Raw genomic sequence first — 14,600 nt, forward strand, 5'->3', positions numbered from 1 at the left:
GAAGAAATAGGTCAAAGTTGAAAAAATGGCAAATCCATTAAGAAAATACTCTCTTATGAAAAATTCTTATTGAAGTTTTGGCGATATATAACCCCTAGAATTAAAAAATAATAATTTTCTGGGGAATCCTCTCACTGTCGAATGACGAGATAAAATGCAAATTTCCCGCTTTGGGCGCATGCGCAAGAATCTACGTTAGTAGAACGTAAACATATATCGGCAGAAACATGGCTTCCGAAGCCAAGAGATGTCGGCCTAGAATTGAAACGAGTTCGGGAACAAACCGACGTAAACAGAAATGGTCACAGGACAACCCGGTTATATGACTGGGGAAACAACACACTAGTTGGAAGACATTCAATGAAGAAAATAGTTTCTCTACAAACGAGCATGCAGCACGGATTCTTCTGGATAAGTGGTAAGCCCGGCCCGTAGCCTGCGTAGGGTCAGTTCTATTCTATTGCCGCACATTTTATATCGTTATCAGAATGTAACTCGTAAATGTCCTTAATTTTGTTGACAAACAATGCATAAAGTATGTTGCTTGCGTGTAATGGTTATTAGTTTCAAGCAACATAAATGTAAATGATGTGTAGAATGAAGAGATAGATGTATTCCACCTCCGTTTTATGGGGCCCCGTAAGGGGTAATTTATACGGCTTTTTTATTGTTCGCATATCACAGCTATAGGCTATATTTATACCACTATTATTTTAATTATGAAAAATTATAAATTGATGTACGACTGATGATTAATTTCAGACCTATCAAGCTTACTGTTTTCTTTATTAAATACAAAATGGTATATGTGTAAAGTTCAGTGGGACTTTCCTGACAACTATCATATTACATGTAGGCATATAGGCCTATATGTTTCAGATGTACAGTTGACTCATAATATAAAATATTTGCAAATAATATTGGTGTATGGCTTCAAATACAAGTGCTGTTCTGTTCCATTCTTTGTAATGTGGTAACAATTACGATTTGTGGGAAAAGATTATCATTATAACCAGAGACCTATATAGTATATAGGTCTCTGTTATAACTTAGCATGCAGTACAAAATTATTTCTATATTTTTCAAGTGCACTTCAGTGACACAAAAAGTTCATGCAGGTGAAGACATCCCCACACCAGCTGGAACTTCTATGGGACCGCCATCACATGTGTGCATCCCTACACCAGTAACATCTACGCCTACACATGCCCATAAAGAACCTATAGCTATAGATAGACCTCCGATGTCTCAGATATAGAGTAAGTTCTTGGATCTAACTATGTTGGATTTATACTGAAACGAAAAAGAAACGCAACTTCAAATTGTAGGTTTAATAAAATAATACTTGTGAGCATTATGTTTAAATTTCATATGTAATAGTTAATATTGAATATTGATGTAACATCCTTTAAATGTTTAGAGATTTTTAAGAACAGGTCACTTTGCTAGAAGGTCATGATTGGTAGTACCCTACGTGAATCCAAGTTGAAATGGCAGCAGTTTTGAAACCGTGCCCTAATATCGTGTGTGTCCTCCTCGAACAGTTATCACATCTCTAATTCTTTGTTGCATTGAGTTCATCAGGGCATTGACTTTCCGTATTGGAATGTTATTCCATTCTTGGACGAGTGCATTTGCTAACTGAGGGAGGGTATTTGGGGGGTTACGGCGATTTCGAATTCTTCTGTCTAATTCATCCCACAAATGCTCGATTGGGGACAGGTCGGGGCTATATGGAGGCCAATCTATAGGAACAATGTTCTGTGTCGCAAGAAAGTCTCTACAGACTCTTGCAACGTGTGGTCTCGCGTTATCTTGCTGAAAGGTTAGATGATGCTGCCTAACAAACGGCACAACATGGGGCCTAAGGATCTCATCCCGATAGCGTACGGCCGTTAAATTCCCATTGACTATCACCAAAGGCGTCTTCAAACCATGGGAGATTCCCGCCCAAACCATAACTGATCCACCCCCAAATCGGTCGTGTTCCAAAACACAGGCGTCAGCAAAACGTTCGCCTCGACGCCGGTACACACGTTGACGGCCATCTGCTCGAAATAACGTGAATCGAGATTCATCGGTGAAGAGCATAGACCTCCAACGCCTCATAGGAAAACGTCTGGGCATATGTGCCGTTGCCCATTGCATACGACGTGCTCGACGTTGCGGTGTTAGTGGTAAACCAACGTACTGTCGCCTTGCACGCAAATTAGCCTCACGCAGTCTGTTGATCACTGTTTGGGGATGAATTCGACGGTTATGATTACCAATCGTATTCCTTGCCGTTTCAGCGGCCGTTAATCTCCTGTTACGCAGGTGTGCCAACCTAAGAACCCGGTCTTGACGTCGAGACGTTACGCGTGGACGTCCTGATCTCGGCTGGTCATCGACTCTTCCTGTTGCGTTAAGACGTGAAACTAATCGACTAATAGTCGATTTGTGAACTCTGAATTGTCGAGCGACGTGAAGTTGCGTGTTCCCTGCCAGAAGCATCGCTATAGCACGTCCTCTATCAACCTTTGATAACCGTGGCATAATTGTAAAAGGAATTATTGTTTGCAAAAGTATTGGCGATGATGTGGCTCAATGTTAGTGATGAATTGATACTGGTTTGAATGAAAAAAGAACGCATATGTTTGTACAGGCACGGTTTTTGATGTTTTTACCGCGCCGGAAGTGCATAGGTCTCTAGTCACACTTGGGTGATTTTGAAGATTGGTATGGGTGTTAGGCAGGGTGCATGTTTATTTCCGCGATTTTTATACAGATATGTATATTTAATACAAAATTAATCACAATTTTCCATGTTGCGTTTCTTTTTCGTTTCAGTATATAACCCCTCAAAATATACATTGATGTATCTCCGTGTTGAAGTAAACTGTAGCAGGTCACACATAAATGACATTGTAATTCCATAAATGTTTTTACTATTTTGTTTTTTACAACATATTTTACATATTTTAACTGTTAGACCCAGCACCATACTGTTTGGTAGGGTGAGCAGTCAAACATACTAAATTTATATTCTGTAATTATAAACATGCTCTGCTACTGCATGTCATGAATAAATAATACACCATTTCGGGCATATCTACATGTATTTGTTTTTAAAAGAATTGTGTAATTTTTCATAATTTTAATATTTCAGAGCTCAGTCATCACACTCGTCTGATTTATCTTGTGTGGAAGCATTACAATCAAACTCCGAGAGTAACATTAATGCCAGCTTGCTTTCCCGTTACCAACAGAAGGCTAAAGAGGATGACACCTCATTTATTGAGTAAGTATGTTGTGTTATTTTTTATGGTGTGTTCTTGACTTCTTGTTGCTATAATAATACATTTACTTGTATATAGTAAAGAGGTATCGGTACGCCCAATTTCCCTGCAGGACATTATGTTCTGTCACCTGTCATCCTGCACACAGTCTGTAAATGGATGACCTTGCTGTCAATGTCATTCAAGGTCACAAAGGTCTAACATCCTCAATTGTAAACTAAAAGGACATTTTTGTCAATAACCAAGAAACATATAATTATAACTGTAATATGCTGCTGTGGAGGAGTACTGGTGCGGCATCCGACGTCTGTCCTGCTGTCTTTCTGTCTGGCCATCCGGTGTCCACGTTTTACTTAAAACAACTTTTACTCAATGACCAAGAGGCACAGGGACTTGATATTAGGCCTGTAGCATGCTGGTGTAAAAGGCTACCAAGTTTGTTCAAAATGAATGACATTCATTCTATGTAATTTGGGTTAAATAGGCTTAATCTTAAAATATAATGGTTTCTCACTAGCAGAAACTCTGAAACCTAGTTGTATGCTGGAAGTTAATTGATATTGATAATCCTAGCCTACTGTGATTTTGATAAAGCGGTAATCTTCATAGTATCTTCAGAAATAACCGAGATAACTTCAAAGTTGATGTATAGCCAAGTGAGCGATACAGGTTCATTGGGCCTCTTGTTTAAATGAATTACATTGTACATTGTCTTTTACTTTCCAGTATACCTCAGACACATCAACCTGAACACTTGCCAATGGCTGAAGATCCCATAGAAATGGAAGAGGTTGATGTTGATGATGAGCTTACAGAGGATGAAGGAGACATTGTGGAAACAGACACTCAAAAGGATAGTGTTGAAGAAAGGAAATCAATATGCTTCCAAAGTGCCTTGTTGTAACTCACGTCAGTTCAAATACCCACAACTTGTCAAAGAAAAGCATGTGGTGCAAATATCATTGTCCAGTGCAGATATGTTGGATGTGCAGTACAGTTGAAATGAATTGGAGGAGCAGCATTTGGTACTAGTCCTGGATCCTCTGGATCTTGTGGATCCTCTGGTTCACCTGCATTTTCGCAAAGGTCAAAAACTAGGCCTGGCTGACGATACACTAGCTGAAGAACTAAATTTATCAGTGGCTTTATTTTTGGTTTTGGAGTTGATAAATTATAATGCACTTATATAACTTTTTCCCTCAAATTTCATCCCAAATTTTTCAACTAAGGTTTTATTTAAGGTATGTATGCATTTTGTGATAATTGTTTGTGGAAGTAAGTATGGTGTAAATGTGGTGTTCAATTTCAGAGCATGTAGGAGGTAGGTGTTCACTTAATGGTGTATTGCAGGTGTTTACATTTCAGTACTAGTGTGTGTTTGAGAGTGTTCACTTGACAGTATGTGCAGGTGTTCTTTCAACATTGTGTATAGGAAGTGTTCAATTATCAGTTTGCAGGAAGTGTTCACTAATCAGTGTGTGTAGGAAGTGTTCACTATCAGTGTGTGTAGGAAGTGTTCACTTATCAGTGTGTGTAGGAAGTGTTCAATTATCAGTGTGTGTAGGATTTGTTCACTATCAGTGTGTGTAGGAAGTGTTCACTATCAGTGTGTGTAGGAAGTGTTCACTTATCAGTATGTATAGGAAGTGTTCACTATCAGTGTGTGTAGGAAGTGTTCACTATCAGTGTGTGTAGGAAGTGTTCAATTATCAGTGTGTGTAGGAAGTGTTCACTATCAGTGTGTGTAGGAAGTGTTCACTATCAGTGTGTGTAGGAAGTGGTCAATTATCAGTGTGTGTAGGAAGTGTTCACTTATCAGTGTGTGTAGGAGGTGTTCACTATCAGTGTATATAGGAAGTGTTCAATTATCAGTGTGTGTAGGAAGTGTTCACTATCAGTGTGTGTAGGAAGTGGTCAATTATCAGTGTGTGTAGGAGGTGTTCACTATCAGTGTATATAGGAAGTGTTCAATTATCAGTGTGTGTAGGAAGTGTTCACTATCAGTTCGTAGGAAGTGTTCACTATCAGTTTGTATACGAAGTGTTCACTTGTGAGAATGTGTTTGAGGTGCACGTGTGTACTAACACTGTGTGTAGTTGTTATTAACTTATAATAACACTGTGTTCATAGATGGTTCATTCTGATAAATGTGCTAATCAAGTGTCTAGTTGCATTACAAAAAATGGAGTGCATATTTTTTCAATATTCTGTGATCTAAAATTAAATACCCCCATGTGTAATGTAAATACCAACTTAGAGAAACAGGTCTTATAACCATACCATTCACTTGTTGAGGTTGTTCGGCTAAAACTTAGGTGTTCATACACATATGGGAAGTATGTTTGATGTGTGAGAGGGTCTGTGCATTTTTGGTAAAATTAACATTTTCAGTGAGAAATAGTATAAATTGTCTCCTGAATGCTTTGGTAAATTGTCTACTGTTCTTTTTGTCTGTGTACATGCCAAAGAAATATCAAAATAAAAAAGATATGAAAAGAACTAATACGGTACTTTGTAATTGATTATCAACTAGTCAAAATAATTTGAATGATGAAGTAAATTGTGGATAACATTCATAAAACAGTAAAGTGGCATACAAAAAGTCACACTACTAATATTACAAAAATATGATTATTAGCTTTGTATGATAGGAGCGTAAGGTTCATGTAGATCCCTTCTCCTTTGCTGTTGCAATGTCAATACCCTGGCCCGATCCTCCTGCTGCAGCATAGCAACTGTACCACGTGCACCCCTTGGCCCCCTTCCTCTACCTCGCCCTCTCTCCATCCTTGGACTGGTGTCTGCCCCGAGACCCCTTCATCGACCCCTTGGCCGTCCACAGGTTCCTCCCCTCCTCCTTGATCCCCTCCCCCTCCTTGGGGATGTATGGACTTGTGCATATTCATAATCTATCTGATGAGAAAGCAAGAAATTATTGTAAGAGCAAAACTGAAGGAAAAAGTTTACAATGCAATGCAACAGAAAAGTTCACTGATGAATTTTATATTGCTATGAATATCGAAGACAGAATATCAATATACTTGTACATATACATGTATTTGTATACATGTACATACTAATTCATGTATATATGTGTAACAATAGAAAACTAAAGAAACTTGCATGTTCAGCAACCAAAAGTAGGTATTCTCATACACTTCAGTTAACAAGATCACATAAGCCTGGTATGAAAGTACAATGTATGATTAGTCTATAGCTACATTTTGTATATACGTATGCTCTATTTGGTATATTGATTATGTTTGGTGATCAATGACAGCAGCATTCCTTTAAATGGTAATGATGGGGGTAAGACTTTGGTATCAACAGAATTCTTCAAGTGCAAAATTTAAATAATGTTATACATACAGCAGTACTATGCAAACTATTACAACTTTCCATGGGGGAACTCATTATTCAAAATTAAACATAATTGAAATGTATTCAACATATAGAGACAAATAAAATAACAATATAAAATGGCATATTTTGAGGTTTTTTTTTCATAAAGAATCAATAGATCTTTAAATATACAAATAGATTAGCTTCATTAATTGATAATAGTAAATTGAGCTGTCCAAAATTGGAAACTCCGTCCTAAACAGAGAGCTCGAGGGTTGAATTGGCAATTCATTACATGAAGTTCTTCAAACTGATGAGAAAACAAAACACATATCGTCATGGAAGTAAGAATCGTGGAGCTAAGAGGCTTTGTCAATAGCCGTTATGTGCATGTATACATGTATAACATATTTGTAATTGAAACGTTTCCCGAAGCTTCACTTCTGTCGAGAAATACATGTAGGTCTACATGCATATGATATTTGATTGTTTAAATTACTGTAAGCATTCACCTCATCTACTCATATCCTGTTAAATCAATAACACTATGTCTTGATTGCTTTTCTAATATATATATATATATATATATATGCCTACACAACTATTGATTTAGCGTAAATGAATTGATCGCGATATCACCGGTGACGATGACATACATTAGATTACCCCACATTGGGCCCCATCTCTGCATCGGATGCCGATTAACACCGATTTCAGTTTTTATTGTTGTTATTGCATGTATTAAGTCATATGAAAACAATCTTTAGGTATAAATCCCACACATGCATCATATATGACATGTTAATTAAGTATTTACGTACCGTGTTACTGCTTTGACTGCTTGATGAATCGGACATCTCTAAAAATTCACGTGTTTCTGTTGATGTTTTCTCACTGCCTCGTTTTCGAAATACCACGTGACTTATAAAAATAGATATATGTTATATTAGGACAGGGCTTTTCCCGAATTAAAGTGGTCAAAACTGGACAATGCAAGCAGAACTTGACCATCGCATTGCTGTGATAGAACTTTTGGAAGACCAGATAATGCATCTAGACTAAGTTTGTTTCCCCGAATAGTCGCTTTAATTTTCAAAATCAATGCCATATGATAGATGTTTTTGATTGTAGTACTGTAGTGCCTGTAAAGAAATACAAATGTATATATTTTATCAACAAAATAATGCAATACTCAAGAAATAAATTACAAGGTTTTTCCGGGGTTTCTTTGCCGTTTTTCTATATACATCTCAGAACTAAACAGTACATGGCAGAATAGAAATAATCAACTTTGACCTGCGGCCTTCGTTATTAATTTAAATGCAAAATATCCTCGTCCTCGTTGTATATCCTGCAACAATACACGAATCATCGTTAATTATTTCTTAACTATCGTGGTAATGGATGATGGATAAATTGACGATAGAATATTATAAAGAATGAAGTGTGGTAACGGAACGTATTCATTTTCGAAGATTTTAGTTATTGTCCAATTGCAATGAAATTTAAATTTGGTATGTAGGTACATCATGGGACACTGGTTACTCTTGTATAACCTCACTTAAACAATAATCATATTTTACCGAAAAGGTCGCCATTTTCTAGCCTCTGATTGGTCCAAATCCTTTAGATATTGTTTGATTTCAATGAAATAGGGGTATTATGGGACAGCAAATTAAACTTAATGGGTTTCATTTTCTTGGCAACAACACAGTTTTACTTATTTTTTTAACGTCCTATAAAATGCCAGGATCATTTAAGGACGTGCTTGGTTTTCGTGGTGGAGGAAAGCTGGAGTACCCGGAGAAAAACCACCGACCTAGAGTCAAAACAAGGTATCTGCCCCTTGTTTGTTTCGAACTCACAACCCAGAGGTGAAGGGCTAGTGATAAAGTGTCGGGACACCTTAACCACTCGGCTACGGCGGCCCACAACACAAGGTCTTATCTTATTGGTCGAAATGTAGATAGAGAGCGATTTTGATGAAAACTGCTGGAACAGAGTTATCGCCCCTCACTACACTTCATTCTTTCTGTGACATCCTTCAGGTGTCACCCCACTAGTACAAATAAACAATGTCAGCTACAAGCAAAAAACTGAGACAGTTTGAGTCTGAAAAGTAAAAACACTAAAAATAATTAAAAATAAAAACTGAAAAAGAACTGGGGAAACAAAATTCATAAATAAATAACCAAATAGGAACAAAACTCAACAAGTAACTTAACACCATGCTTGAAGCTACCTCAACATGAACAGCTGGATTTTGAAGCTGTTTAGCTCTGTCTGTAGGATCACAGGGTCCATAAGGGAAGGCACATTGACAGTATGGCCTAGAAGAGTGTCTTCCTTTGGAGTCCCATAGAAGTCGACAATTCTCTCAATTTCTGTCTGATAATTAGATTATACCAACTTACTTAACTTAAGTTTTAATTTGATTTATAAAGTAGAGTTCAGAGAGTAATGAATTAATTATTAGAGTTCTCTGCTATCAAATGACAATAAAACTGAAATGTTAGGTATTTCACATTTTGAGTTAAAACTCATTAAAGTAATAAAAATAGTTTGTATAACTATTGGTATATTCAGAGAAAGTTTATTCATACTTGATGACTAATCATACCTTGCCATAGTCACCCAATTCTTGAATAGTGTCTGGCAAGTTTTGGGGATCCAAGAATCCAAATGCTGTCAACACTGGAGCGCCTGTACAAAAAGCATCTTCAACCTCCTGTATAAGATTGAAGATCAGTGGAATTCCTGGAACAAAAAGTTCTATTTGTTAAATTTATCATGACATCAGGCAAATATTATTCTAATAAATTTAAGGAAATATTAGTATAATGACATTATTTAAAGTAATCACACACTAGCAGTATTATACAAAACAGGTGCATTACATACCCGTTTCATTGAGGAATGACTCCGGAGTAACTGCAGCATTGTCTTGCCTCATTCGACGACGCAAATCTGTCCTGTCATCTATCTCTCTAAAAAGCCCATGACATTTGGAAAACTCTGTCTCACTGAGCTCCAAATTAGCGGCAGCCATATCACTCTGGTATAATGTGACCAAAGCATGCAGCTGGTCTGTTGTGGTTTTGACATGTTGTGGCAAGGGTGTAAAGTTGATGTTTTCATTTTGGAGATACCATGAAAGCACATTTACAGGCTTTAGTATGTCGCAGAGCAAAAGAATTGTTGCCACCACCTTTTTGTCTGTCACAGCCAAACGAATACCATATACCTCAGGCTCTTTCTTCTGTGCATATATGTCATCAAGTGTGTCTAGTATGCAGGTGTACCTGATTACACAGAATAACATTATTTTATTAATTTATTTTAGTTCTAATAACAATAAACAAATGTTAATGTTATATTCAAATATTGTTTTCATTTAACCATTTTATCTTTGGAGTCCATGATTTGTAGTATTAACTTCCTTGTTTCCAACTTTTCATATGTTTATCTTCAATAATAACAATTAAAATAAAATGTTTTTAAAACTGTTAAGGCAGCTGGAAGCTGGTTGTTAATTGTCACAAAGTTTGGATTTTTAATTCAAATTCAAAGACAATCTCGTAACACATGTACCTTGACACAAATCTAGCCGAAGCCTGTAAATGTGAGAGCCAGCGGGTTGTTGCAGCTCTGGTGATTGCCAGTGGCTCCTTGCCATACACAGCCTGCACATGCTTGAAAACGGCTGTTTTCTGGGGTGAAAATTCAAACATTTTCCACAAAGAAAGTAGAGTCGAGTCAACATCCTGGAGAAGGGGAAACTGCTTGATCAAATGGACCAAACACAGAGCCAAGCGATGGTTCCTACAGTTGATATAGACAGCAAATGGACTTACATGCCTAATCCTTCTTTGCAAATCTGAAAATTTATCATTAAAGTAATAATATTAATCATATAATAATATTACCACTCAGTCCAGTGATGAAAAAAATTACTGGTACAGTGACCGTTGCTTGAATTTTTTTTTTTAAAGCAATTCATGCTGAAGTTTTTCAATATTCATCTAAAATTACAATACCATGGTAAATGTATTTATTTCAAAATTAAAACTCAACTATTCTTACCTTTTTGAATACCACTCATTGTGTTGCATCCATCAAATCCCATGAATCTAATATTTGCGATGTCAATGTCCTTTGCTATCAAGAAACCTTGTATAGCTTCCATTATGGCCTCAGCTGTTCCCTTCTCTAGTTGAACGAACCCTAGGAAATGTGTTTTCACAGTCTGGTCAGCTTGAGCAAATCTAGCCATAATACTAAGCTGACTGCGATGGGCAAGATCCGCACTCTCATCTGCCAAAAACGAGAACTCTTTGTCGTGTATATCATGTAAAATCTGTCTTTCTAAAAGATTTGATATGCAGGTGATCATCTGAGTAACACTGCTTGAAGAGACATATTTCACAGAGTGAGATGAAGATTGGATTAAGTATTGTTGTAAATCTTTCACACCTAACCCTGCAACAAATTTTACAACTTTAGCCATATTTTCTGTTGCTGCCCACTTTTGTCTGATCAAAAAATCAACACACTTAAATATTTTTTTGACAACCTCTCTGTTGTATTGGATCTGATCCTCACCCTGTGCCTTCAGTTGTTGATACACATTTACATTTGACCTGGAAAGTGCATAGTGTTGCACAGCCGCTTTATGTTCGCTACTTTGGTCATGTTTTTTCAATTTTCTTGAAGGATGTGTCCCAAGTTTTACACCCTTTGTAACAAATGGCTTACAACTCGAATGTGCACCAAAAACAAACAATTCGCAATACTTGCACATGTAGCCACATGTAACACTACTGTGATAAAGCCAAGAGAAGGCAGATTCATATTTGGCAGCATTAAATTTTCGTCTATCGACGCTGCTTCTCTTTTTTACCGATAAAGTTAATGCCGGACTTTCGTCGCTGGTTACATGCACATTGACGTTTGCTTCGGGTAAACATTCCGTCTGAACGGTCGATTCAGTGTTGGATGTTGATTCACTAGTTGACAGGTTGTTTGGTATATCGCCGCCGGAAGACTTTTTGAAGTCACTCACTTTTGTAAGGCCTTTACTATCTTTTTTTGTCAGTCTTTTGACATAATACTTCGAGTTATGCGACATTAGGACCGAGACCACAATTAGCTTCGCTATATGTTTCATTGTAATCTCATATGCAACTTTCCATCTCACCTGGCCAAGACCAACATCTGAGAAGCAAAATATAAAAGTTTCAACCCAGCATGTTCAGCATTTTCTGGAGATAGCTGTCAAAATGTGTCACCAACGTGGATTATATACATCCGGGTCAGGGGTAGAGGTCAAATCAGGACTCATCACACAGGGTCCTGGAGCACATAATCAATGATCAATATTATTATTTTACATCACAAAACCTAGATTGACATCTCTACTATAAATCCACATTAAATTCATCAACAGAAATCAAGTTCAAAGAGGCATTTGATTTGTTTTCCTGAAATACATACATTTTTGAGGGGACTTCATTTGTGGGGCCTGAACCCGGATGTACTTAATTGTGGTCTCAGTCCATCTTGTTTACATGATCTTAAACTTTCAAGCGCTTGTCATAGCGTATGAGACACGTGTGCAATTTAAACACTCGATCGACACAGACTTTCGCGGTGCGCTCGATTTGAAACATTGAGGAAAACGACATCAATTCAGACACGGAAACAACTACCACCGGAATTTGCGATATCGAACGCGACCAACATAGAACGAGAACACCGGCGTTGAAAATATCTTGTGAAATACATTTTGATCGGCATTTCTTTATACCAATTGATATGAAGGGATATTTTCTGAATGGGAAAATATGAGTAAGAAATTGGGAAAATACAAAATTTCTCTAGGGAAAGGGGCCGAAATTCGGCCCCAAATCGACCCTAAAAAAAACACTGGGCAGCTACAAGAAAAACACGCTGAGGGGATATGAGGTCGCAATATCCACCAATGTAATCAGGTGGAATAAGACCTCATATACGTATAGGAGTAAGGTTTACCCTTAAACCCAGTGGTAATATAGACCTACTCTCAAACGCCACAATCGACCCCGCGACCACGAAACTTCCGAACGATTCGTGACGAGTTAAGTCCCCTTGCTTTGGCATAGCTACAATAGAGATTTCAGAGGGATCTTGGTGCCCATCAAGTCTATTTAGCAAGAACAAAATTGAACATCAAATGTCAAAATTAAAGATGGCGTCTTGCCGGCCATGTTGGTTTCCAAAATTCAATATGCTTAACTAGGGACAAATGGGACTAACTAAAAAATGTTCTAATATTTGCATAAATGCACACCACTTTCATCTGTAATTCAAAATATCTAATACCAGATATATAATTATCACAAGTTTAAAGGTACAATCAAATCAAATACTAAAAATAGCTTCATTATCACATAAATTAAACCTTTCTATATTGAGCCACTCATTAACAATACCTACAGAAAGACGTCACGATCTTAAGTTAGGACAGTGCACTTTTATTAGTACCTGATACTGTTTACTCACCATGCATCATAAATATAGACGAATACTTCTAGTTGCAGAATAGAAAATATGTCCAAATGATTGCGTCTTGACAATGTCAAGGCAAGATATATTTCATCGTTGCTGGCACAAAAACATGCATTCCCGTCATTCAGTAAACAATGTGAAGTAGTTTGTGATCTTGCAAAGACAGTACCACAACTCTAAAGTCAATGTGCTGTTTAAATGTTATCAGAAATCCATTTTGGTTATTCATTCAAAGAAAATTCATCGGCAAATGCTTTTTCGACATCAATTCCATATCAGTGTCAAAGAACAAAATCTTGCATTTACATTTCGAGTCTACACAGTGAAATTCTATCGCCATGTTTTATGTTTGATACTTTCACATGTTTTTCTCCGAAATGAGAAATAACTTACCTTGCTTCTGCTTTCCTCACAATATAGGCCCTACCCTGCTTACGACCCCGCAGAGTATTTTCGCGCAAAAATCATAACGTGTTATTGCTACAACTTAGAAACATTCCGAACAGAAATTTCCCATGATTCCTGACCCTTATTTCCGTTTCCGTTGGACCCATCTTGGATTGAACAGCAACACATGGTTTGAGGTGGCCAAGACTTCTTGAATTCCACGAGGTGAAATAATTTATAAATTGTTATGTGATGTTAGTATGACATTTGATATCAAGTGTATAACAAAGGGTTTTGGAATATGCTCTTTTCATTGGCGGTAATAATTTGGCAGACAAATCAAGCGATTCGTTGTTTACAGTGGGTTGCATTTTGTAATGTAAACAAATAATAATGCCGGGGGGGGGGGGGGGGGGGTCCCTCATTTTAATACCATCTAACAAGTACCCCTTATGAGGGCAATTTGTTTTGGTGGTCTCTTCATCTTGCCTGATATCTAAAATAGACGTTTGGTATAATATTTCAAATTGCCATGTGATTTTGAAGACACAAGAGGACAATTTACAACTGCACCTCCTTCATGGTAAAAATCCACCCTCCATGCACCTGTATACGGTTACCCGTGCAGTTGAATATACAAATAGAGATACAATACAAATTATTGATTCAACAAACCAGGGCCATCATTGGGCAATACATAATTTGATTGGAAGATAGCCTGGCATCCACCTTTCAAAAGCCACTGCCCCCCCCCCACCCCCCCCCCCCCTCCCCTTCGCACCCTTAAAAAAAAAAAGTTATACAAAAAAAAAAAACAGGTTTTTTCCCAAATTTAAAAAAAATAAACACAAACAAGGGGCCCCGACCCAACAAAAAAAAAACAAAAAAAAAAAAAAACCGCAGACAAAAAAAAAACAAAAAACACTTTTCCCAACACAAAAAAAAACCAAAGGAGGAAAAATAAGAAAAACCCAAAAAAAAATTTTTTTTTAAAGCCCCCGAAAAAAAAAAAACACAAAAAATTAAAAAAACAAAAAAAAAAAAAAG

The 14,600-nt window shown here is 37.1% G+C and overlaps 1 protein-coding gene and 1 long non-coding RNA gene across 2 annotated transcripts; one reads left to right on the forward strand and one right to left on the reverse strand.

Annotated features, from left to right (window-relative positions):
• The first annotated feature begins 290 nt into the window (after window positions 1-290).
• Window positions 291-4,523, forward strand: LOC117329871. The gene is made up of 4 exons (XR_004533275.1): window positions 291-418; window positions 1,088-1,259; window positions 3,149-3,280; window positions 4,005-4,523. It is a non-coding gene; the product is annotated as an uncharacterized LOC117329871 (long non-coding RNA).
• A 4,175-nt stretch (window positions 4,524-8,698) lies between these two features.
• Window positions 8,699-11,748, reverse strand: LOC117330203 (E3 SUMO-protein ligase KIAA1586-like). The gene is made up of 6 exons (XM_033888426.1): window positions 10,704-11,748; window positions 10,212-10,497; window positions 9,522-9,922; window positions 9,241-9,377; window positions 8,863-9,008; window positions 8,699-8,732 (listed from the first exon to the last, which is right to left on the reverse strand). The coding sequence occupies exons 1-6, from the start codon at window positions 11,746-11,748 to the stop codon at window positions 8,699-8,701; spliced, it is 2,049 nt and encodes a 682-aa protein (XP_033744317.1).
• Between the last annotated feature and the right edge of the window lie 2,852 nt (window positions 11,749-14,600).

This window comes from Pecten maximus, chromosome 6 (genome assembly GCF_902652985.1).
Source record: "Pecten maximus chromosome 6, xPecMax1.1, whole genome shotgun sequence".
NCBI lineage: Eukaryota > Metazoa > Mollusca > Bivalvia > Pectinida > Pectinidae > Pecten > Pecten maximus.